At 45.2% G+C, this 25386-nt stretch overlaps 1 protein-coding gene across 1 annotated transcript; it reads left to right on the top strand.

Annotated features, from left to right (window-relative positions):
- The first annotated feature begins 10092 nt into the window (after nt 1-10092).
- On the top strand, nt 10093-23425 carry LOC135537073 (dual specificity mitogen-activated protein kinase kinase 6-like). Its single transcript, XM_064963278.1, has 10 exons — nt 10093-10134; nt 10903-11016; nt 12156-12275; nt 13383-13499; nt 13916-13967; nt 14220-14347; nt 17119-17196; nt 17481-17620; nt 20740-20785; nt 21121-23425. Exons 2-10 carry the CDS (start codon nt 10978-10980, stop codon nt 21196-21198), a joined length of 798 nt encoding a protein of 265 aa, XP_064819350.1. The 5' UTR covers nt 10093-10134; nt 10903-10977; the 3' UTR covers nt 21199-23425.
- The last annotated feature ends 1961 nt before the right edge of the window (nt 23426-25386 follow it).

Raw genomic sequence — 25386 nt, 5'->3', positions numbered from 1 at the left:
GTCACACATGGGGACATTATGTTGTTGATGATGTGATATTATGCTACACCATCGTTTCCAAAACTCTTGTCCTGGGGATCCCAAGGGGTACACATTTTGGTTTTTGCCTTAACACTAACCATTACACAGCTGATTCAAAATATCAACTGATTATCAAGCATTCATTATTTGAATCAGCTGTGTAGTGCTAGGGCAAACAACAAAACGTGCACCCCTTGAAGTCCCCAGCACCAATTTGGGAAGTGCTGATCTACACAATCCTAACTGGCATTACCACCAGGATTGTGAGAGGCCTGCTCACGGACTATTATGCTATCACAGGCAGCCCCTCTATAGCCTAGCTACCTGAATGCATGTGTTGACTTGTACTTCCAGCGACTTCTGCAACCTGTGGTTGTACAGCTGCTACACTGTTGTGCTATGCTGACGTTATTGGTGCTCACCTTTCTTTCGGGAGCAGCAACAGCCTGTTTGCTTATAGTAAAAGTGTAGGATGAGCCCTGGGTTTTCCGTTGTGTCTGGACTTTTCTTGAACGCTGTAGCCAGTTTCACTTTGTTTAAGGTATTGGGTGGAGTTGGCTTAAGTGCTTTGCAATGCTTGTGTGTTCATTTCAAGTTGCTGTTGCTTAAGGAGGTTTTACAACAAATAATGCACTCTTCTACAATGGTGTTTGCCCTGCCCATACAAGAAATATCAGCTGCAATGTGACACATTTTCAAGCACCCCGTTTTTGTTTTTCATTGACCTTTTAATTTACCAGACACTCTTATCCATACTGATTTACAGACAGTGCTAGGCTTTAGCACAGTGGGTTAACACGGTCTGACTGGCAGCCAGTCCCATCCGGGGATGGTTTATCTCCATGGAAAGTGTGTCGTAGTCCAGGACTAGGTTTAGAGGTAAACTCATTTGTATTTTATTCGTATCCCCATTAGCTGTTGCTAAAGCAGTAGCTACTCTTCCTGGGGATCCACAAAAAAACCATGACATAATCCCAGAACGTCAATAGACAAGAACAGCTCAACGACTGAACTACACATCTTAAATAACAATAGAACCCTAAAAAGGTCCTACTGACAGTTACACATATTACTGAGTTACCCACATATCAGTACATGTACTTATGCCCCAGAGTTATTTAGGTCAGACAGGGGAGAGGCATTGTGATGTGGTGTTTTATTCATTTTTTTTCTCATTAAGATAAGATGAGTTTCACGCAGCAATATCGGGCCGATTTCGACAACAACTAAGAACGGTGAAGCACAAGACTAAACGTCTCTGCTGTTTTGGTCCTGTACCTACCACGTTGGAGTGTGACGTGAACCCATGCACAGAAACTCTGACAGTGAGAAAGCACTGCTGCTTGTCCAGAGTGAAAAATAACCTGTTACTTGGTAGCTTCATCGTTGCTGGTTTAAGCGGGTTGATGGTGGCTCGTGACCCAGCTATTCACGCCGTCATCCAATGGGCTGCCCAAGAATTCTGAGTATTCATCTTCACAGAGAGACATAGCATACCTTGTGCAGGAGTCTTCAAACCAGTGCACCTGTCTGTGACTAAAGCCGGGTGGGGTTATTTTCCTCTAGAAGGCAGTGAATCACCTGTAACATGAGACACACACCACAGCTACGGCTGTAGCTAGATTAGTCAGCATCAATTATTTCAGTTTACCGCCTATAGGCTCTTGTTGTGCATGGTTCAGGCCGTTGAGGGGAGGCTTCCTTGGAAATCTGCTCTATTGCTCGAGTTGTCACGTCTGATGGCGGCGTCTAAACTCAAGAATGGATTGCTGACGCGCACATTCATTCCATCTTGTGAATTGAATGAAACGTCAAGTTAATTTTGGTTACATATGGCCTTGACTATACACACCACTGGTTATTTTACAACGCTTTACAAAACGATCTGTGTAGCAGGTAGAATGTCACATTGACACGATGCTGATGGCAAAGCAACTCGTATAGTGGAGTGTAAGCCCACTGTCTATAACCAAAGGGTAGTCGTGCAGTAAGCTTATTTGGCTGGGTTCAGGGTTCAGGTGGATGTACCAGGGGTTCAGAAAGCTGGAGCTATGCCCAATGACATCATGCTTCCCAAAGGATCACGTGACAGCTTTTCAGAAAGGATGTCTTGTTTGGTTGGGAGTCATCCTCTCTTGCCTGGATACAGGCACTAGAGGGGATTGCACACCTGCCCCCCCACCCCCAAACCCTGAGGAAGTTAACACAGTAAGCATCGTCCATATGGGCTACCATTTGTAACATGAGAACTTCCAACTTGGTTTCTTCGACGTCAGACATTCCCACAAAGAAAGTGTTGGATACTGCATAGTCCCATGCCTGAAATGCTTAGAGTTGTAGGATTTTTAATAGCTCCTTCATTGATATGAGGCCTGATGTGGGCCTAGCTGTCAACTAGTCAAATATGTGACCTCAGACGCTCAAGGTATACTGTATGTCAGGGAGTTCAGCTGAAATAGAGTGCCACGTAAGATCCGTTTCTGCCATGCATTTTAGCTATGCATTACGAGCTAAGGGCAGTATTTAGCCAAACTAAATAGTTTCTTGCCATGCTTAAAACAATGTTGCGCTGTGGATCAGCTTTAATATTGCAGATTGTTAGAAGCCACAATGTAATTGTCTGCATCATTTCCAATCCCCCATATATATTTTTTTAATAAAAAACAATATATGTTAACAATTTCATTGAGTTTACTGAAATACAGTGAGGAAATCAGTCAATTGAATTGCATTTGGATTTCATATGACTGGGAATACAGATAAGCATCTGTTGGTCACAGATACCTTTTAAAAACATTTAAAAAATGGGCCTCACAATGGGACTCAGGATCTCACCACGGTATTGTACATTCAAATTGCCATCGATAAAATGCAATTGTGTGTTGTTGTCTGTATCTTATGCCTGCCCATACCATAACCCCAACGGCTTCATGGGGCACTCTGTTCACACCCTTGACATCAGCAAACGACTATCACAGTGCAATCCGTTTTGTCACCAACGCCCCATATACTACCCATCACTGTGACCTGTATACTCTCGTTGGCTGGCCCTCACTTCATATACGTCGCCAAACCCACTGGCTCCAGGTAATTTATAAGTTGTTGCTAGGTAAAGCTCCGCCTTATCTCGGCTCACTGGTCACCACCCACCCGCAGCACACGCTCCAGCAGGTATATTTCTCTGGTCACCCCCAAAGCCAATTCCTCCTTAGGCCGCCTTTCTTTCCAGTTCTCTGCTGCCAATGACTGGAACAAACTGCAAAAATCACTGAAGCTGGAGACTCTTTTCACCCTCACTAACTTTTTAAGCACCAGCTGTCAGAGCAGCTCTCAGATCACTGCACCTGTACATAGCCAGTCTGTAAATAGCCCATACAACTACCTCATCACCATATTGTTATTTATTTTGCTCCTCTGCACCCCAGTACCACTACTTGCACACTCATCTTCTGCACATCTATCACCCCAGTGTTTAATTTGCCATACTGGAATAATTTTGCCACTATGGCCTATTTATTGCGTCACCCCCCTTATCCTACCTCATTTTCACACACTGCATTTAGACTTTCTCTATTGTATTATTGACTGTATGTTTGTTTTTTCCATGTGTAACTCTGTTGTTTGTGTTGCACTGCTTTGCTTTATCTTGGCCGGGTTGCAGTTGTAAATGAGAACTTGTTCTCGACTAGCCTACCTGGTTAAATAAAGGTGAAATAAAAATAAATACAAAAACAGCCTGGAGGTGTGTTGGGTCACTGTCCTGTTGAAAAACAAATGATTGTCCCACTAAGTGCAAACCAGATGGGATGGTGTATCGCTGCAGAATGTTGTGGTAGCCATGCTGGTTAAGTGTGCCTTGAATTCTAAATAAATCACAGACCGTGCTTTGCTGGTGACACTATCATACCTCCTCCATGCTTCACGGTGGGAACCACACATGCAGAGATCATCTCACAAGGACATGACGGTTGGAACCAAAAATCTCATTTGTTTTCCACTGGTCTAATGTCCATTGCTCGTGTTTCTTGGCCCAAGCAAGTTTCTTCTTGTTGGTGTCCTTTTAGTAGTGGTGTCTTTGCAGCAATTCGACCATGAAGGCCTGATTCATGCAGTCTCTGAACAGTTGATGTTGAGATGTGTCTGTTACTTGATCTTTGTGAAGCATTTATTTGGGCTACAATCTGAGGTGCAGTTTAACTCTAATGAATGTATCCTCTGCAGCAGAGGTAATGCTGGGTCTTCCTTTGCTGTCCTCATGAGAGCCAGCTTCATCATAGCGCTTGGTTTTGCGACTGCACTTGAAGAAACTTTAGAAGTTCTGGATTTTACTGACCTTCATGTCTTAAAGTAATGATGGACTGTTGTTTCTCATTGCTTATTTGACCTGTTCTTGTCATAGTATGGACTTAGCCCTAGTTGGTAAAATACCATCTTCTGTGTACCACCCCTACCTTGTCGCAGCTGATCTGATTGGCTCAAATGCATAAAGAAGGAAAGCAATTCCACATTCACTTTTATCAAGGCACACCTGTGTGTTGAAATTAATTCCAGGTGACTACCTCATGAAGCTGGTTGACAGAATGCCAAGTGTGCGCAAAGGGTGACTACTTTGAAGAATCTCAAACAAATCAAAATATATTTGATATTTAACACTTTTGTTGTTACTATATGATTCCATGTGTTATTTCGTAGTTTTGATGTTTTCAATATTATTCTACAATGTAGAAAATAGTGAAAATAAAGTGTGGAATGTGTAGGTGTCAACTTTTGACTGGTAGTGTGCGTGTGTGTGTGTGTGTATATGTATAACAGTTGTATTGGTTGCAAAAATGTTGTATAATTTTTAATTGGAAAAACTCAGTTTTGAATCCGATGTCGTTTTTGAATCCTTAGACCTCCTCTCCTTTCCACCTGCCGCCTCCATTTTTGCAGTGATGCTGCAGTCAGTTGGTTGTAATTTTGAATACAGCAGACATTTCCATATTTTTGTTAACAATTCCACCCGTCCTATTTATATAATTTAGAAATATTAAACCATTTTTAAACATATTTTTCAAAAACGTTATTTTTTTGTTGTTGTTGAGTTGAACAATATTTGTTTAATCCACCAGAAAACACTGAACAAATATTAAACCAAATTTGCAACCAGCTTTCTATGGCTGGTTTTAAAAATAGCGATATTTTGGAGAAAGTGAATGAAGGCGAAAAAGGCCATTTCTTGCCATGCTACTTCAGTTGGGACAAAGGCTGTTTTTATACTGTTGTTCTAGGTCATTTTAAGAAGGTTTTGAATGCTCTTTTTTTAGCTCGACGGAGGAAATGAAGATCTATTTTTACTCTGCTGGGTGCATGTGAGCATAGCACAAGTCAATGATCTCCCCTCACTGTGTTTCACTGGGAAGTCAATGAATCCCTCACTGTGTTTCACTGGGAAGTCAATGAATCTCCCTCACTGTGTTTCACTGGGAAGTCAATGAATCTCCCCTCACTGTGTTTCACTGGGAAGTCAATGAATCTCCCCTCACTGTGTTTCACTGGGAAGTCAATGAATCTCCCCTCACTGTGTTTCACTGGGAAGTCAATGAAGTCTCCCTCACTGTGTTTCACTGTGTTTCACTCACTGGGAAGTCAATGAATCTCCCCTCACTGTGTTTCATGGGAAGTTAATGAGTCTCCCCTGTGTTTCACTGGGAAGCTGGTCTCCTGGGAAGCTGGATGTGTCTGCAGTGGCTCTTCTGAGGAGAGCACGAGATGCTACCAGTCCAGTCTTTACGAACTTGCTTTCTTCCGGATATGTAGGTTATTTGCTAACATTTAGCCTCCTGTGTATGTACTGCAGAGAATCCACCCACGGTTAGGCTGCACTGTATCACCCGGCCAACACAGCACACCCAACATAAATGCTTCACTTGAAACATTGCATAACGGTGCACTGCCTTGCGTTTATGAATGGTGTCTCTGACGCTCTCTGCAGCCTTTTTCCCAGTTGTTAGTGGTACAGGGAGCCATTGGAAGCTTTAAACAGCAAGTGGTGTTTAAGTGTCTGGTTACTTCTGAGCCAATGTACACTATATACGAAGGTATGTGGAAACCCTTCAAATGAGTGGATCTGGCTCTTTCAGCCACACCCCATGCTGACAGATGTATAAGATCCAGCACACAGCCATGCAATCTCCATAGACAAACGTTGGCAGTAAAATGGCCTTACACGGACCCAAACCGCCTGCACGCCTGCTATCGTGCATACATTTATTTTGTCCCCCCCACACCAAACGCGATCACAACACACAGGTTAAAATATCAAAACAAACTCTGAACCAATGACATTAATTTGGGGACAGGTCGAAAAGCTAGCTAATTTGTCCTATTTAGCTAGCTTGCTGTTGCTAGCTAATTTGTCCTGGGATATAAACATTGAGTTATTTTACCTGAAATGCACAAGGTCCTCTACTCCGACAATTAATCCACACACTAAACGGCCATCCGAATCTAGTCCAACGCTCTAACCATTAGGCTACCCTGCCGCCCCATATTTAACCAGGTAGGCCAGTTGAGAACAAGTTCTCATTTACAACTGTGTGACCTGGCCAAGATCAAGCAAAGCAGTGCGACACAAACAACAGAGTTACACATGGAATAAACAAGCATACAGTCAAATAACGCAGTAGTGTATATACAGTGTGTGCAAACGGCATGAGGAGGTAAGGCAATAAAAAGGCCATAGTTGCAAAGGAATTACAATTTAGCAAATTAAACATCGGAGTGATAGATGAGCAGATGGTGATGTGCAAGTAGAAATACTGATGTGCAAAAGAGCAGAAAAGTAAATTAAAAACAATATGGGGATGAAGTAGGTAGATTAAGTGGGCTATTTACAGATGGGCTATGTACAGCTGCAGCGATCAGTTAGCTACTCAGATAGCTAATGTTTAATGTTAGTGAAGGAAATATGTCTCCATGCTTCAGCAATTTAAAAAAAAAAATGTAACATTTTTTTTATTATATATAATTTTTTTATTATTATATTTATTATTTAAAAAAAAATCATTTATTTTATATAAAATAAAAAAAATGCAATTACTTCCAATCATTGGCAGCAGAGAACTGCAAGGAAAGGCGGCCAAAGTAGGTGTTGGCTTTGGGGATGACCAGTGAGATATACTTGCTGGAGCGCATGCTACGGGTGGATGTTGTTATCGTGACCAGTGAGCTGAGAAGGCGGAGCTTCACCTAGCATCGACTTATAGATGACCTGGAGCCAGTGGGCCAGGCGACTAGAGCATACAGGTCGCAGTGGTGGGTGGTATAAGGGGCTTTGGTAACAAAGCCTTCCCAGAATTGTGTAGACTGTTATAGCAGCAAAGGGTGGACCAGCTCCATATTAATGCCCATGATTTTGGAGTGAGCTGGTGTCCACATACTTTTGGTTATGTGGTGCTTCCTTGCCTAATGGCCTGTCTGGGTTAGAGGGAACATCATCATGTCCAGGTCAATGACAGTACCAGGATGCATCTCAATAGTCTCAAGTGTTGTCATTTCCTCTTGTTCTTTCCAACACAAATCTACCAACATGGAGCAGAGCCTGTAATTGGCTACCAGCCAAGGTGGCTGGTGTAGAAGACATGCATGGGGTTGCTTTAGAGTTCATACAGCCGGATCTTCAAAACGCAGTCCATCAAATCTGCCTTTTTTTAAAACCATTACACCTGCATTTTATTTTGAAAGTATATATATATACACACACACACACACACACACACACACACTCACAGTGGGGCAAAAATGTATTTAGTCAGCCACCAATTGTGCAAGTTCTCCCACTTAAAAAGATGAGGCCTCTAAATTTCATCATAGGTAAACTTCAACTATGACAGACAAAATGAGAGAGAAAAATCCAGAAAATCACATTGTAGGATTTTTAATGAATTTATTTGCAAATTATGGTGGAAAATAAGTATTTGGTCAATAACAAGAGTTTACCTCAATACTTTGTTATATACCCTTTGTTGGCAATGACAGAGGTCAAACGTTTTCTGTAAGTCTTCACAAGGTTTTCACACACTGTTGCAGGTATTTTGGCCCATTCCTCCATGCAGATCTCCTCTAGAGCAGTGATGTTTTGGGGCGGCCCCACTGTATATATATTATTTTGCTTCAGTAGTGATCAGGGGCATAAAAATATAGTTTACCTTCACAGAAAATACATTAGTGCAACACATTCGGCAGAAAATAGCTTATTTCATCAGATGACAATAGAAGTGCAACTCTATTTGGCATTCAGCCACACAAGTAAATGAGCTTACAATGAAAAAGATAGCTATATATATTTTTTTTGTGTTATTTATTATTTAGCAAAAAACAATACATGGCCATCAAATTTCTAGTGTTTATCATAGAAAGAATGTTGCTAGCTCCATTTCCGGAGAGAGAGTCAGTTCAGAGTGCTGTCTGCTGATAGAATGCCTGTTTCATGTATTCTCATCTGAGTGAAGTGCAACTGAAGCACAAAATTAGTCTAGGCAACAACAAAAAAGATTTTTAACCAGCATTTTACAAAACATAGCAAGATTTTTCTTTTGTGTTTTTCTTTTTTTTGTCTGTGTGAAAACACAGAATTCTGCATTCAACAGGACCTCTGAAAATGTACCTGCCAATAGCTGGCAGAAATCAACCTGCCTCAGGCCCCAGATGAGAGCAGATCCTAAATATCTTTATGCTGCATCACTCCCACTCATCCAATGTTGTGCAGATCAGGAGAGGAGAAAAGGGTCCATGTTTAGACTATAGAGGCACAGTCCTCGTCTGAATCCCACGTTCCTTCAGTTGGGGTTGTTGTTTTACACCAGCATGGCCCCATTGCCCTAGCCTGGATGAGAAGTCCCCACTTGTTGCTTGTGAACAGTGTTTATGAATGCACTGTAGTGTGCATTTCACACAGGGAGAGGTCTCTGGTCTCCATTGTGTAGGCAGAAGCAGCCCTACTGCAGGAGCTAACATGAGTCACTGTTCAGTGAGTATTCTTCTGATTATGGTGGAGACTTTGGTTGGGACAAACCAAGGCGGTTAAATTGCTGCTTGTATGACAATAGGGTTAGACAAAACCGAGGGTTAATGAGTGAGGTAATCTGTTTCTGCTTTCTCGCTCTCTGTGTCATCGTTCCGATTTATGAGCGAGCCGTTCACCTGTTTTCTATTGTTGAGCAATCTCTGGGTAGATAACAACAAATGGAGCTGTAGAGTCACTAACACGTTACAGTACAAGTCGGAAGTCCACACCAAAAACAGAACCAAGCATTCTCACAACACACGGTTCAACTGGGGTTTCTCTGTTCTGCTTTATTGAAAGTAAAGATTGACAGGTCATGGTATAGATAGGTTTTCTTAAAGAACGAGGCTGATCTTTCCTCTCCCTTTCCTCTCCTCTCATAGGAAAGAAGAAGAACCCAGGCCTCAAGCTCTCCAAAGAGGTCTTTGATCAGCCCCCACCTGCAGCCGCGGCGTAAGGCTTCTTCTCTGTCATTGGTTGGGTGTCTTTTTCGTGGTCACGCTGTGCATCTCAGAAGATTGCTACATCATATTAACGTGGTTTCTGAGATGGTGGGCTAAACACTTCTCCAGATATTGTCAGAGCTCATTATCTGTGCAGCACGACTCCAAAAAAAAGATGCCCTGGAAATTAGCCACTGCTGTGTGTTTGTCACAAACGTGACGAGGACCTCAGTGTAGATGTTGTGTTTGTTTTAATTTCTTAATAATGGTGACAAGGAAAACCACTGATGCCAGAGAGAAGCTAACAAAAGAAACAGGGAGAGTGTACTGAAGAGGTAGCTGTACAGTAATAGAGGATGAGGTTATGATTTCATATGTAGATGTCATTACCTGAACCTCCTCTTTCACACCCTAAATTAAACCACCCAGGTTTCACATAGCATCTTGTCAAAGTACAGTCATGCAGTGTGATGTTCAATAAGAAAGAGCATTAGTTGTTTTGTGTTAAGTTTGATATCGATGTCACATTTTTAAACGAATGCATGGTATTAATCCCACTCCCTATCCTCTCCTCAGCCCCCTCGAGATCTGGATTCCAAAGCCTGTGTTACCATTGGAGAAAAGGTAGGGAAGAACGTTGTGCTCAGGCTGTAGTACTTCACTTTCTATCACCTTTTGGTTTTACTTGGGTCATGTTCATTAGACACCAAACGGACGAAAACAGACTGAAACAGGGAGGGGCTGCTTGGGTGTATTCATTACGCCGATTCTGTTGGGAAAAGTTTCTTAACCGGATTGGGGACGGACCTGAATTTGTCCAATAGAAACTCATGTTTTGTAACTTTGGACTAATGTTTACAACCCTGGACTGGTCCTATAAGAAGCACTTACTTTTGTTTTTCGTTGCTAAGCTTTTTGAAAATGTCTTCTGTTGCATGTCCTAATGAACACGACCGTAGCGTTTTCTCTAATGCCTTTACTGGTTGACTTTGATGTGACTGATAGACTTTTCTCACGCTGTGCATCTCAGACAAACGTGACGATCACCTCTGTGCAGATGATGTATTTGTTTTAATTTCTGAATAATCCTGATGAAAGAAACCACTGATGCCAGAGAGAAACTAAACAGAAAGATAGGGAGGGTGTTGAAGAGAGTTGTACTGTAGTCAACGATAAGTATATGGCTTTGGTGTCAAAATGGTGATGTCATTACCTGACTCAGAAATCCAAAACTATACCACCTGGGTCCAATAAGAAATACGTATTTTTGTTTTGCGACGGGTCCTAATGAACACGACTCTGGGGTTTTCTCTTCTGCATGTGTTGGTTGAACTTGATGTGATTGGCTGATAGACCTCTGTCTCTCTCCACTGTGTTTCTCCCTCTCGACAGAACTTTGTTGTGAAGGCAGATGACTTGGAGCAGATTGGGGAGCTGGGTAGAGGAGCGTATGGCGTGGTGGACAAGATGAGACATGTGCCCAGTGGGCTTATCATGGCCGTCAAGGTGGGTGGAGTGCTCCAGGGTGCATGTTTAATGAGCCAATGTTATGGAACGTTGCAGATAGAAATGCCATGAATAGAGACAACACGATTCCTTATTCTACGTGCCAGAGGCGTGTTTGTTCTACATAGCATATGTGTATCTGAATATTTCAAAATGTTGCCTTCTACTGAAACAGACATTTTAGATTTCTGTACAGTGCATTCGGAAAGTATTCAGACCCCTTGATGTGAATAAGGTATTTAATTTATTTATTTCTGAATTATTGAATCCATTTTAGAATATGGCTGTAACGTAACAAAATGTGGAAAAGGTCTACGGATCTGAGATCTTTCCGACGGCACTTTATCAGAGATGTCTGTTTTGACTTTTGAAAACATATCTAATAAACATTTTCTATTTACATATCTGAGATGTTGATTAGATAAGTGTGTGTGTCACTTTATAAGACGAGCCACACAGCTCTATCTCAACATCAACACTCCTGACCAACACAGACCTGTGCTGTTTTGACAACTCCTATGGTCATTTTGGGCTCCCGAGTGGCACAGCGGTCTAAGGCACTGCATTTCAGTGCTAGAGGCGTCACTACAGACCCTGGTTTGATTCCAGGCTTTATCACAACCGGCCGTGATTGAGACTCCCATAGGGTGGCGCACAATTGGCCCAGCTTTGTCCAGGTTAGGGTTTGGCTGGGGTAGGCCATCATTGTAAATAAGAATTTATTCTTAACTGACTTGCCTAGGTAAATAAAGGTTAAATATGTTTTTATTGTCAATCCAAACGGGACAATGAATGACCTCTGTGCAGATGATGTATTTTGTTTTAATTTCTGAATAATCCTGATGAAAGAAACCACTGATGCCAGAGAGAGAGAACAGGTAGTTTAACAGTAATAGATGAGGTGATGGTGTCGTATGCAGATGTCATACCAAATGTAAAGTTTACTTTCACCGGGAAGTCATCATCTTTAACAAGAATACCCCTGAACTATATGTCATTTACACACAAAAAATAAAATAGATACATTATGGAAGAGATAATTAGTGTTCCTGTGAGTCTTCCATTCAAATTGCTGTGGTCTGAGCCAAAGGGCTTTGTTCCTTCTAGTGATTGTATTTCTGTGACTCCCCCCCCCCCAGAGGATCCGGGCCACAGTGAACACCCTGGAGCAGAAGAGACTGCTGATGGATCTGGACATCTCCATGAGGACCGTGGACTGCTTCTTCACGGTCACCTTCTACGGCGCTCTCTTCAGAGAGGTCAGCTCTCAGCACCACATCTGTAGCACAGCCTGGGTTTGCCTGGACACTGTCTCTCAGCACCACATCTGTAGCACAGCCTGGGTTTGCCTGGACACTGTCTCTCAGCACCACATCTGTAGCACAGCCTGGGTTTGCCTGGACACTGTCTCTCAGCACCACATCTGTAGCACAGCCTGGGTTTGCCTGGACAGTCTCTCAGCACCACATCTGTAGCACAGCCTGGGTTATACACAGGCAGCTTAATTTATTGTATTTTATTGGCAAAAGTTCTGATTGTTCAAAATACCAATTATTGGCCAAATTTCTGAATTAAGTTACTTGTGTAAACAGCCATAGAGTTATCTGGACTTAATTTTAATTGGTAGTAAAGAACAAGAAAATCAACAAATTGTCACACAAACCGAAAGGGGAACTAAGAGTCACTGAGAACAACCAAAAGGAAACGGGTGGGGTTTTAGGAGGGGTTCTGAGGGACACTCATAGGGGTGTCGAGATGGGAACCAGCACAGGTGTAACACGTGCTGACTAACGAGATGGGGGGGGACCAGCACAGGTGTAACACGTGCTGACTAACGAGATGGGGGGGGACCAGCACAGGTGTAACACGTGCTGACTAATGAGATGGGGGGGGGGACCAGCACAGGTGTAACACGTGCTGACTAACGAGATGGGGGGGGGGGGACCAGCACAGGTGTAACACGTGCTGACTAATGAGATGACACCAGTCAGTGCGCCCTACGTGCTAAAAGTCCAACCTCAATACATAAATGGAAAAAACAAACATGTGAAAACGACATTATGGTGGAAGCCTGTGGCTCGGCTGGCTTTCACTTGGCCACTTTCTTCCCTCAAATACATTTTCAATTCAGTTGGGTTTTCAAACTACGATTAAAAGTAGTCTCCTCTGTATTAGTCATGGAAGGACTTATTTTTTTTTCTTTGTGTTTTTGTGTATCACACTGACCTCTGTGCAGATGATGTATTTAGTTTTAATTTGTGAATAATCCCGATGAAAGAAACCACTGATGCCAGAGAGAGAGAACAAACAGGCTGAGTATTTTAGAGGTAGTTGTACAGTAATAGGTGTTGTCTCTGCGTTGCCAGGGTGACGTGTGGATCTGCATGGAGCTGATGGACACGTCTCTGGATAAGTTGTACAAGCAGGTGATGGATAAAGGCATGACCATCCCTGAAGACATCCTGGGGAAGATCACTGTAGCGGTGAGTAGGACACCTGGGCTGTGTTCATCAGGGCACGCAGTGGAAAACACAGGAGTTTCTTATTGGTCCAGGTAGTCCCTCCCTGGTTTAGTTCTTTATTCTGTTTGGTGCCTAATGAGCACAACCCTGCAGGGTTACAGTATAACATCACACTGACCTCTGTGCAGATGATGTATTTAGTTTTAATTTCTGAATAATCCTGATGAAAGAAACCACTGATGCCAGAGAGAGAGAACAGAACAACATTCATAATGCTGAAGTACACGTTCCTGTTGATATGATGTATATTGTCATCTTTAAGACGTGTCCACAGCAGCTTGTTGTGATGCTGTGTAAGGACAGGCACACAGTTCCCTCAGGTTATCTGGAGTGATGTCATTACAATGCAGTGTGTGTAACTGCTTCTCTCTCTCCAGATCGTCAAGGCCTTGGAGCATCTGCATAACAAACTGTCGGTGATACACCGAGGTAAATGAAGGATACGGTTTTGTTAGCCTGCTGAGCTAAAGCCAAGGCAAACACAGCTCCCCAAGCTAACACAAGTCTTCATGTCTTGGGCATGGTGACTCATCACTCGATCACCTCCTTTACTCATGTTTATCTGAAATGGCTCTTTATTTGATTTGTATTATTTATTTATTTTTGCTCTCCGCCACGTTTGGAGGGACTAAACTATTCCTGATTATTAAACACATATTTGTTTTTTATAACTTTGTGCAGATGTGAAACCGTCCAACGTGCTGATCAACACACAGGGCCAGGTGAAGATGTGTGACTTTGGCATCAGCGGCCACCTGGTGGACTCTGTGGCCAAGACCATGGACGCCGGCTGCAAGCCCTACATGGCGGTGAGTAGGAATGGGTGCGCTCTGACACCTTCTCCATGTTCAGTAGGCACCAGGGTTTCTGTTAGCCGGTAATAGACGGCTTTTGTTGTTGTTTTTAAATGAAAAGCCAAAAAAATGTATCTGCCGAGGGACAAAAGAGAAAATCCTTTTGCAGAATAATGTGATTTAGCCCATTGATTGATGGAAATACCAGTCGACGGAAAAGCATTTGGCCGGTCATGCTTACAGTGCATTCGGAAAGTATTCAGACCTGATTTCAAAATGGATTCAATTCATTTATTTTTATAATGACAAATCGAAAACAAGTTTTTAGAAATATTTGCAAATGTATTACAAATCGAAATACCTTACTTGCATAAGCGTCCAGACCCTTTGCTATGAGACTCGAAATTGAGCTCAGGTGCATCCTGTTTCCATTGATCATCCTTGAGGTTTCTACAACTTGATTGGAGTCCACAAGTGGTAAATTGTGTTTCCCATTTATATATGCAAAGGTCTGTGTAGGCTTCGGTGCGTCACACACCACTTTGTAATGAGCTGGAGGCAGTAACAATTTGAAAACAACATACTTGCATGTAATTGTTTGAAACCTGAATGTTTTACTTCATGTGATGAGAAATGTCTTACCTTCCTTCAAAGTAAAATCCCACCATAGAAACGTGGTGGCAATTATTATTTAGACTTCCATATGCCATTGAAACCAGTAGCATATTCAACTTTCTTTCATTGTCCAGTAGCCAAAGGCACAATCCTGGTCATGTTAGCAACCCGTGCTAGTTGTTGCATCTTTAGTTCTCCCCTCTTTCTAAATTGTGTGTGATTTTTGACAACAGTGTTTTCATGCTAATTGCATTATGGAATAAACATCTGCGTATAACCTACTGCCTTGTGCTCATTGTTGTGCTAATAAAGTGAAGAAATAATGGTTTACTGACATTTTAAGTTAACGTTCTGCTCTGTTGCATCAGCCTCGTTATTTTCTTTTAATGTTGCCTGGGCCTACTGGTTGTATGAATTTGGGATCCTTCGTCCCACAACTGTCCCAGAAGCCTACCAATAGAATAGGTCAACTTTTCTGCTGTGGGGGGTACTAGATTGACATAGGCTAGTGATGTTGCTGTTTGTTTCTGGTCTTGTTGGCTGAGTAGAAGGACACGTGACAGTCATTCTGACATCTTCAAAGTGCTTATCAGAATTTGGTTATCAGGACGCACACCGTTGCATCCTGGGGTGGCATGTTCTGTTAAAATGAATGGATGGACTCCCTAATCAGATGACACACCCCATGTCTACATTTCTCACGTTCTGTTAAAATGAATGGATGGACTCCCTAATCAGATGACACACCCCATGTCTACATTTCTCACATGTTCTGTTAAAATGAATGGATGGACTCCCTAATCAGATGACACACCCCATGTCTACATTTCTCACATGTCTGTTAAAATGAATGGATGGACTCCCTAATCAGATGACACACCCCATGTCTACATTTCTCACATGTTCTGTTAAAATGAATGGATGGACTCCCTAATCAGATGACACACCCCATGTCTACATTTCTCACATGTTCTGTTAAAATGAATGGATGGACTCCTAATCAGATGACACACCCCATGTCTACATTTCTCACATGTCTGTTAAAATGAATGGATGGACTCCCTAATCAGATGACACACCCAATGTCTACATTTCTCACATGTCTGTTAAAATGAATGGATGGACTCCCTAATCAGATGACACACCCCATGTCTACATTTCTCACATGTCTGTTAAAATGAATGGATGGACTCCCTAATCAGATGACACACCCAATGTCTACATTTCTCACATGTCTGTTAAAATGAATGGATGGACTCCCTAATCAGATGACACACCCCATGTCTACATTTCTCACATGTCTGTTAAAATGAATAACCATCTAAAAGTGATTTCAGTGAATGGACTCCCTAATCAGATGACACACCCAATGTCTACATTTCTCACATGTCTGTTAATATGAATAACCATCTAAAAGTGATTTCAGTGGATGGACTCCCTAATCAGATGACACACCCAATGTCTACATTTCGTGAATGAGCACATTTCTCAAATGTCTGTTAAAATTAAAATGCTGCCGGTCAAATGTACCGCTCCACATTTTCCTAAAGGAAACCCTGTTTTAGAGACGTTTGACACGTAAGAAATAACATGAAACTTCCATATCGGACAAGTTAACGTGGTACCTCCTACGTTTCCATTTTGTGCCGACTGAACACGACCCTGGTTGCAGCCAGGCTTCTTCAGGCATTGGTTGATTCCAGGTTATTTTTCGTGGTCAAGCTGTGCCTCTCAGGAGATTGCTACATCATATTGATGTGGTTCCTGAGATACTAAACGTGACGATCACCTCTGTGCAGATGTATTTTGTTTTTAATTTCTGAATAATCCTGATGAAAGAAACCACTGATGCCAGAAAGAAACTAAACAGAAAGACAAGGAGAGTGAGAGGAACAGCGATAGTGAGGAGGACTGGGGAGAAGAGGAGAGGTGGCTCTGACACCGCCTGGGCCACGTTCAGTAGGCATCGCATGGAAAACGTCCAACACAACAACTACTTAACACCACCCTGGTCTAGTTGTGGTTGGGAGCGCACTGCCTGAATGGAATAGGACTGGTGCTTGTTGTGTTGATGTCGTTGTTATGTGTTACAGTGGTATTCTTATCCTATGTGATGGCGTTGGTGTCATTGTGTAATGGTGTTGATAGTGTTTTCATTCCCTCGGTTTCAGCCAGAACGGATAAACCCCGACCTCAACCAGAAAGGCTACAGCGTTAAGTCAGACATCTGGAGTCTAGGAATCACAATGGTGAGTCACAGATATGATCGACAATTCTTTCAACAGCAGGGTCATGTTCATTAGGCACCAAACAAGAAAATGGGATTGAAACGGAGAGGGGCTACCTGCATTTATGTGATTGTTTTCTGTTGCACTGTTAGTTTGTAACGGTGTGTCCTAATGAATACAACCCTGGTCTGAGTGATGCTTTACCGTCTTTGTGACGGTAAATACCAGTCCCCATAGTTGAAAGATGAGCTCCTGACTGCCTCCCTCTGTGGGATAACAAACCTCTGTCTGGTCCTCTGCCCCAGATTGAGCTGGCCATTCTGAAGTTCCCCTATGACTCGTGGGGTACACCCTTCCAGCAACTGAAGCAGGTAGTGGATGAGTCCTCTCCACAGCTGCCCTCGGACCGCTTCTCCCCTGAGTTTGTGGACTTCAGCTCCCAGTGGTGAGCCCATCTCTCTCTCCCTGTCTGCATTCCAAATGGCTCCATCTTCTGTTTCGTAAGGAAGGGAATCAGAACTCATTTATTCAACCAGGGGTCACCTTTTTTCTCCCCAAATACTGTTAAACTATTGCTGAAAATATACAGAAACATTAGTTTGAAAAAGACTGGTGTATTTTCATAAGAATTATTAAGCCTAAACATACTAAACCAAACCGATGTTGTGGCTGTAATTCATCAGTGTGAGCAGTGTTCAATGTTGTTAATCCAGTTAGAAAAGTCCAAAGAACAGGCAGAATAAACTAAATGGAACATCTGTAGGCCTATATTGAAAAGACAGATTTTAGTTTGTAACCCTGAAGAAATGTCAATGTTTCAAACTGAGCCCGTTTCAAACGATCCCTGTTTGAGAATAATAGTTCCTGATGCACATCACTTCACACTGGCAACCCCTTTTTCATTTGGAAAAATCATCTGTTGTGTTTTCTTGTTATATTAGATCATGTTTTTTGCTCTACAATAGGTGTCTTGACTGTGGTGAGTGCTCAGGAAATGAACAAAACCAGGCTATGCCATTGCAAAGCCACAGAGTTCTACATGCAAGCGCCCCTGCTGAGGATTCTGTTTCACCATATAATATAACCAGTTGATATTATGGTTTCAAGAAATGAATCTTAAATGGAAATTGTTTTATTGACTGAATAGATATATGCACACATCTGTCCGTGTGTTCTAAAAGTAACAAAAAATAGATATATTCTCCATTCAGTTTCTGAAAAAAAAAATCCTGCGAGTAACTCGAACAGAAATTTAAAAGGTAAACCACCCATCCCTAATATTTAGTGCACTACCTTTGACCAGGACCTATAGGAGTAGGGTTTAGAGTCCTGGTCAAAAGTAGTGCACTGTATAGGGAATAGGGTGTTATTTGGGATGCTACCTGTCTGGCCTTGCTGATGTGGTGTTTGGTTCAACTGCCTCCAGGTGGCACTGCCCTGCTGTCCCCTCCCTGTGGGTCCAGGCCTGGGCACTGTCCTGCTGTCCCCTCCCCATGGGTCCAGGCCTGGACCCCTGGGTGGGTCCAGGCCTGGGCACTGTCCTCCTGTCCTCCTCCCAGGCCTGGGGTCCAGGCCTGGACACTGTCCTGCTGTCCCCTCCCCGTGGGTCCAGGCCTGGACAGGGGACTGGGTCCAGGCCTGGGCACTGTCCTGTGTCCCCTCCCTGTGGGTCCAGGCCTGGACCCACTGTCCTGCTGTCCCCTCCCTGTGGGAGGCCTGGGACTGCTGGGCAGTGGGTCCAGGCCTGGGAGGCAGTTGAGCCTGGGCACTGCCCTGCTGTCCCCTCCCTGTGGGTCAGCATGGGCACTGTCCTGCTGTCCCCTCCCTGTGGGTCCAGGCCTGGACACTGTCCTGCTGTCCCCTGCTGTCCCCTGTGGGTCCAGGCCTGGACACTGTCCTGCTGTCCCCTCCCTGTGGGTCCAAGCCTGGGCACTGTCCTGCTGTCCCCTCCTGTGGGTCCAGGCCTGGGCACTGTCCCCTCCCCCTGTGGGTCCAGGCCTGGGCACTGTCCTGCTGTCCCCTCCCTGTGGGTCCAGGCCTGGGCACTGTCCTGCTGTCCCCTCCCTGTGGGTCCAGGCCTGGGCACTGTCCTGCTGTCCCCTCCCTGTGGGTCCAGGCCTGGGCACTGTCCTGCTGTCCCCTCCCTGTGGGTCCAAGCCTGGGCACTGTCCCCTCCCTGTGGGTCCAGGCCTGTCCCCTCCCTGTGGGTCCAGGCCTGGGCACTGTCCTGCTGTCCCCTCCCTGTGGGTCCAGGCCTGGGCACTGCCCTGCTGTCCCCTCCCTGTGGGTCCAGGCCTGGGCACTGCCCTGCTGTCCCCTCCCCGTGGGTCCAAGCCTGGGCACTGCCCTGCTGTCCCCTCCCCGTGGGTCCAGGCCTGGGCACGGTCCTGCTGTCCCCTCCCTGTGGGTCCAGGCCTGGGCACTGCCCTGCTGTCCCCTCCCTGTGGGTCCAGGCCTGGGCACTGTCCTGCTGTCCCCTCCCTGTGGGTCCAGGCCTGGGCACGGTCCTGCTGTCCCCCTCCCTGTGGGTCCAGGCCTGGGCACGGTCCTGCTGTCCCCTCCCTGTGGGTCCAGGCCTGGGACACTGTCCTCCAGGCTGTCCCCTCCCTCCCTGTGGGTCCAGGCCTGGGCACGGTCCTGCTGTCCCCTCCCTGTGGGTCCAGGCCTGGGCACGGTCCTGCTGTCCCCTCCCTGTGGGTCCAGGCCTGGGCAGGCCTGGGTCCGGTCCCTGTGGGTCCTGCTGTCCCCTCCCTGTGGGTCCAGGCCTGGACACTGTCCTGCTGTCCCCTCCCTGTGGGTCCAGGCCTGGGCACGGTCCTGCTGTCCCCTCCCCGTGGGTCCAGGCCTGGGCACGGTCCTGCTGTCCCCTCCCTGTGGGTCCAGGCCTGGGCACGGTCCTGCTGTCCCCTCCCTGTGGGTCCAGGCCTGGGCACGGTCCTGCTGTCCCCTCCCTGTGGGTCCAGGCCTGGGCACTGTCCTGCTGTCCCCTCCCTGTGGGTCCAGGCCTGGGCACGGTCCTGCTGTCCCCTCCCTGTGGGTCCCCTTCAGCCTGTGCATCTCTGACTGCTACAACATATGTGGTTGGTGAGACTGATTGTGGGACTTCCTGGTTAAATAAAAGCATTTAAACCTTCTCCAGACATGATCACATCTGTTTATCTGCCCAGTGTGAATGCAACCTGGGGGAAAAAGACAACCTGGAAATGAATCCACCTACATTTTAGTGGACGACCCAGTTGTCCTGACCTCGTCCCGCCCTGGCCCACTCTATAAATGTCATGCTGTAGCTTATCTGGTGTAAATGTGTTTTGGTGTACTTAGAGTTGCACAATTACGGCAACTTTCCCAGGTTGGAGGATTCTGGATTTCCTGCTTATTCCTTTCTGATTCTGGGAATCTCCTAACTGGCATATCTGGGAAAACTTTCCCAAAAATCCCAGGTTATCAGAACGTTGTCCTCAAACAGGCTTCGATGTGTTGGGGGCTCTTACTAAAGGTATATGTTAAGAAGTGTCCAGTATTGAGGGATGTTTCTCAGTTGTTTGTTTTGTTCTCTCTCTGCAGCTTAAGAAAGAAACCCAACGAGAGACCCGCCTACACTGAACTAATGGTTGGTTTTAGATCCTCATCAGCATTAAATCAGTGACCGGTGAATACGTGTAATGTTGTTGGATTGTCGGAGTTGTTTTTCTCTCTTCATTCACAGGATCTTTGTGAAAGCTCACTTCCTGTCTCTGTTTCCTCTTTGTTATGTGTCCACAAGAGGACAGGCTTACCCAAGTGTTTAGTCAAACCATGATGCTGATGTGTTCTTGTATTTAAATCTTGTGTGCACCACATATGTTTAAGTCTTGTGTGTAAATGTGTACTTTCTGTTGGACTCCTGTTTTATTTTAGGAATTGTTGACTCATGGTGTTTTCTCATATATATATTTTTTTTTACAGCAACACCCCTTTTTCACCCTGCATGACTCCAAAGAGACGGACGTAGCCAGCTTTGTCAAGATCATCCTGGCAGACTGACAGGCTCCTCCACCCACCAGGGTAGGAGATAGGCAGGACTTCTCCCCCCACCCACCAATCCAAGGCCTTTCAGAAAGCTCACTGGAATTGATCTGCCACACAACTCCAACTTTCTTTCCCCAAAGACTGACGACAGCTCACAGAGGCCACGTGGGAAAGCGCTTGTAGTATGAACTCAAGATGTTGATGGTGTCCACCCAAACTGGAGATGGTCAACAAACCTTTCCCCCCCCCTCTACTCCTACAAACTGAACTGATTCAAACTCCTCACTGTACCAGTTTTCTGATTGGACAGTGTCTGTCAGCAGGAAGAAAATCTCTCTTCACACATACTGTATGTCCATCACTCTGAATTACACAGAAAGAGAAAAAGAATTCTGTGAAATGTGTACGTCTCTGTATGATGAATTGAAAAGATATATATTTTTCATTTATGCGTTTTTGTTTTTCCTGATACAGTTTGTAATACTGTATATTTTCATCAAATATGAATTTAAGGGTGTGTCTTTACTCTTTCTGAATGGTATCATGAGGGGAAGAGGTGACCTACATTTCTCGTCTCGCCTTTTGGTGATTGGTCAGTAATGGGACGGCAGCTGCTGTCGTCGGGCAGGGTTTTGGGAGGCTCTGGAGGGGTCAGACTCAGTAAGTTTCTTTGTAGAGGGAAGTTCGAAGGTGTGACTGGGGGCCCTGTACAAAAGGAATTGCAAGTCCTACCTAGGTCTCTTTGGTGGCATGGGAATGCAAGGCATCCGTTATCATCTGAATCTATATACAACCCCATCACCCATCTGTATGTGCCCCTCTGCCCCGCCCCTTCCTAACCATCTGTATATGCCCCTCTGCCCCGCCCCTTCCTAACCATCTGCTCTGTCACCAAGAGTGCTTTAAAGAGTATGTGAACAGTGTATTCTCATATAGTACATGGACTTGTAATTGGGGGAATGATAATGTAACTATCCAGACTATGCTGTATTTATCTTCCAGTCCCCCCTCCGAGCCGTTTTAAAAGCTGTATTTTCATTATTAATTGTGACTATTATCACTTGGTTTCCTGGATGTGGTTGGGGGCTGCTGTTTGATCCATTTTAACTTTTACATTTTTCTCAATTTCCGTTCCCCGAGTGGCGGACAGGAGCGTGTCAGTATGGTGTTTGGTCCCTGAAGCACAGAGAGGTCTACGAAGCCTCATGCCTTACACGGACAGTATGTCAGGGAACATCCGTTATGTGTGTTGAAGATGTAAATACTGTTTTGTCTTTTTAAATGTAACGTTGGCAACGTGGCGGCAGAGAGGACGTGTCGTCGTGGTTACGCGGCTGATTGATGTGTTGTTGCTGGTTTTAACGCAGTCGGTGTGTGAGAGAGGCAAACGCAGCCTGCTGACTACTCCTGTAATCATCTGTTTGATCGATCTTCTGCAGCCACCTCTCAGGTTTCAACGCCCTGCTTGAAGTCAGCGGAGGCGGCCATGTTTATTTCCCCACCATGTTGTACCTCTCTTCAGCGCTGGGTTGTGTTCATTAGGCACCAAACGGAAGAAAACAAACAGTGAGGAACTACCTGGACTTGGTCCGAATAAGAAACGCTAATGTTTGGTTCCACGTTGCAAAATGTTAAACACTTCCCGTTGCCTGCCCCAATGAACGCAACCCATTATGGTGGAAGACTACTTATGTGTGAGATCATGCTAGGCTGTGAATGGGTACCTGCCATCTAGGCTTGAATCCCAAATCGACCCCCCCCCCCCAATCCCTAGACAATCATCTAGGTCTGAGACCGATTTGGAGGTATGAGCACTATAACAAGGTGAAGTAATCAGCATATTGGTTCCAGTTTCCACTCCATTCTTTCTAGAAGTGCCCTGGGGAGTAGGGAGGCTCTGGGTTGATCTGGAACTCAACCCTCTGGACTCTGCCGTGGCCCTCAGGTCTTCCATCAGGACTATCAGGATCCTGCCATGTGACCGCCGGTGGTGGTGGTGGCACTTGCCCTTAGTGTTTTTAGGGTGCGCCCAAAAGGATGCCCTATTTCCTGTCTCTTCTTTCTAGGGAACCGGGTGCCATTTCAGACGCAGCCCTGGTCTGTAACTGGTAAGCCTACCCGGTCTTCTCTCAGCCTCTCTGATGTACATTGTAGTGGGCTTCTTATCAAAGTTGGTGGATGAGGAGTATTTATAATATGTGAGTAAAGAAGGGAAAGCAAATAAAGAGCTGCTGTGATTTGACCTTTTTGTTTTGTTCTTGTCGGCCATCTTAGAAGTGGACCACTGTCGTCCTCGGAATAGTTCCGTTCCACTTTTTAGTTCCGTGAAGCAGACTAGAGCAGTGAACAACACATTACAACCTAGGGCCCATTCACAATGTGTTCATGGCTATCTGACTGACTGTGTTAGTTGTTTATGGGTCACTTTGCAGTTTGTGAAGCTTAAGGATCTAGAAGTGGAGTGGGACTATTCCGCATAGTACAGAGGCTCCTCACAACACACTGATTCCTTATGTGTTGAAGATGGAGTAATACAGTGTGGATGGAACTGTACAGGCTGATGACTGGGTGGATGGAACTGTACAGGCTGATGACTGGGTGGATGGAACTGTACAGGCTGATGACTGGGTGGATGGATGGAACTGTACAGGCTGATGACTGGGTGGATGGAACTGTACAGGCTGATGACTGGGTGGATGGAACTGTACAGGCTGACTGGGTGGATGGAACTGTACAGGCTGATGACTGGGTGGATGGAACTGTACAGGCTGATGACTGGGTGGATGGAACTGTACAGGCTGATGACTGGGTGGATGGAACTGTACAGGCTGATGACTGGGTGGGTGGATGGAACTGTACAGGCTGATGACTGGGTGGGTGGATGGAACTGTACAGGCTGATGACTGGGTGGATGGAACTGTACAGGCTGATGACTGGGTGGATGGAACTGTACAGGCTGATGACTGGGTGGGTGGATGGAACTGTACAGGCTGAGGACTGGGTGGATGGATGGAACTGTACAGGCTGATGACTGGGTGGATGGATGGAACTGTACAGGCTGATGACTGGGTGGATGGAACTGTACAGGCTGATGTCTGGGTGGATGGAACTGTACAGGCTGATGACTGGGTGGATGGAACTGTACAGGCTGATGACTGGGTGGATGGAACTGTACAGGCTGATGACTGGGTGGATGGAACTGTACAGGCTGATGACTGAGTGGATGGAACTATACAGGCTGACGTCTGGGTGGATGGAACTGTACAGGGCTGACTGGGTGGATGGAACTGTACAGGCTGATGACTGGATGGATGGAACTGTACAGGCTGATGACTGGGTGGATGGAACTGTACAGGCTGATGACTGGGTGGATGGAATTGTACAGGCTGATGACTGGGTGGATGGATGGAACTGTACAGGCTGAGGACTGGGTGGATGGAACTGTACAGGCTGATGACTGGGTGGGTGGATGGAACTGTACAGGCTGATGACTGGGTGGATGGAACTGTACTGGGTGGATGGATGGAACTGTACAGGCTGATGACTGGGTGGATGGAACTGTACAGGCTGATGACTGGGTGGGTGGATGGAACTGTACAGGCTGATGACTGGGTGGGTGGATGGAACTGTACAGGCTGATGACTGGGTGGATGGATGGAACTGTACAGGCTGATGACTGGGTGGATGGATGGAACTGTACAGGCTGATGACTGGGTGGATGGAACTGTACAGGCTGATGACTGGGTGGATGGATGGAACTGTACAGGCTGATGACTGGGTGGATGGAACTGTACAGGCTGATGACTGGGTGGATGGAACTGTACAGGCTGATGACTGGGTGGATGGAACTGTACAGGCTGATGACTGGGTGGATGGAACTGTACAGGCTGATGACTGGGTGGATGGAACTGTACAGGCTGATGACTGGGTGGATGGAACTGTACAGGCTGATGACTGGGTGGATGGAACTGTACAGGCTGATGACTGGGTGGATGGAACTGTACAGGCTGAGGACTGGGTGGATGGAACTGTACAGGCTGATGACTGGGTGGATGGAACTGTACAGGCTGATGACTGGGTGGATGGAACTGATGGTCTACCTCTTTCATTCACTCTACATGTCACCAAGTCATTGGGTGGTTCTGACAAACTTGAACTGTGGGAAGAAAATAAAGGCTTTATTCTTAAATAAAATGTGTCCTT

The sequence above is a fragment of the Oncorhynchus masou genome, unplaced genomic scaffold, assembly GCF_036934945.1.
Source record: "Oncorhynchus masou masou isolate Uvic2021 unplaced genomic scaffold, UVic_Omas_1.1 unplaced_scaffold_708, whole genome shotgun sequence".
Classification (NCBI taxonomy): domain Eukaryota; kingdom Metazoa; phylum Chordata; class Actinopteri; order Salmoniformes; family Salmonidae; genus Oncorhynchus; species Oncorhynchus masou.
Note: the sequence above shows the minus strand (reverse complement) of the source record. Positions and strands in the feature narration are given on the sequence as shown.

Excerpts from the sequence above, each read along its gene's own strand:
- LOC135537073 (XM_064963278.1), top strand. The coding sequence starts at position 10,978 with ATGAGACATGTGCCCAGTGGGCTTATCATGGCCGTCAAG. Across the intron at positions 13,968-14,219 it reads ACTGTCGGTGATACACCGAG|ATGTGAAACCGTCCAACGTG; the intron begins GTAAATGAAGGA and ends AACTTTGTGCAG. Across the intron at positions 20,786-21,120 it reads CCGCCTACACTGAACTAATG|CAACACCCCTTTTTCACCCT; the intron begins GTTGGTTTTAGA and ends TTTTTTTTACAG.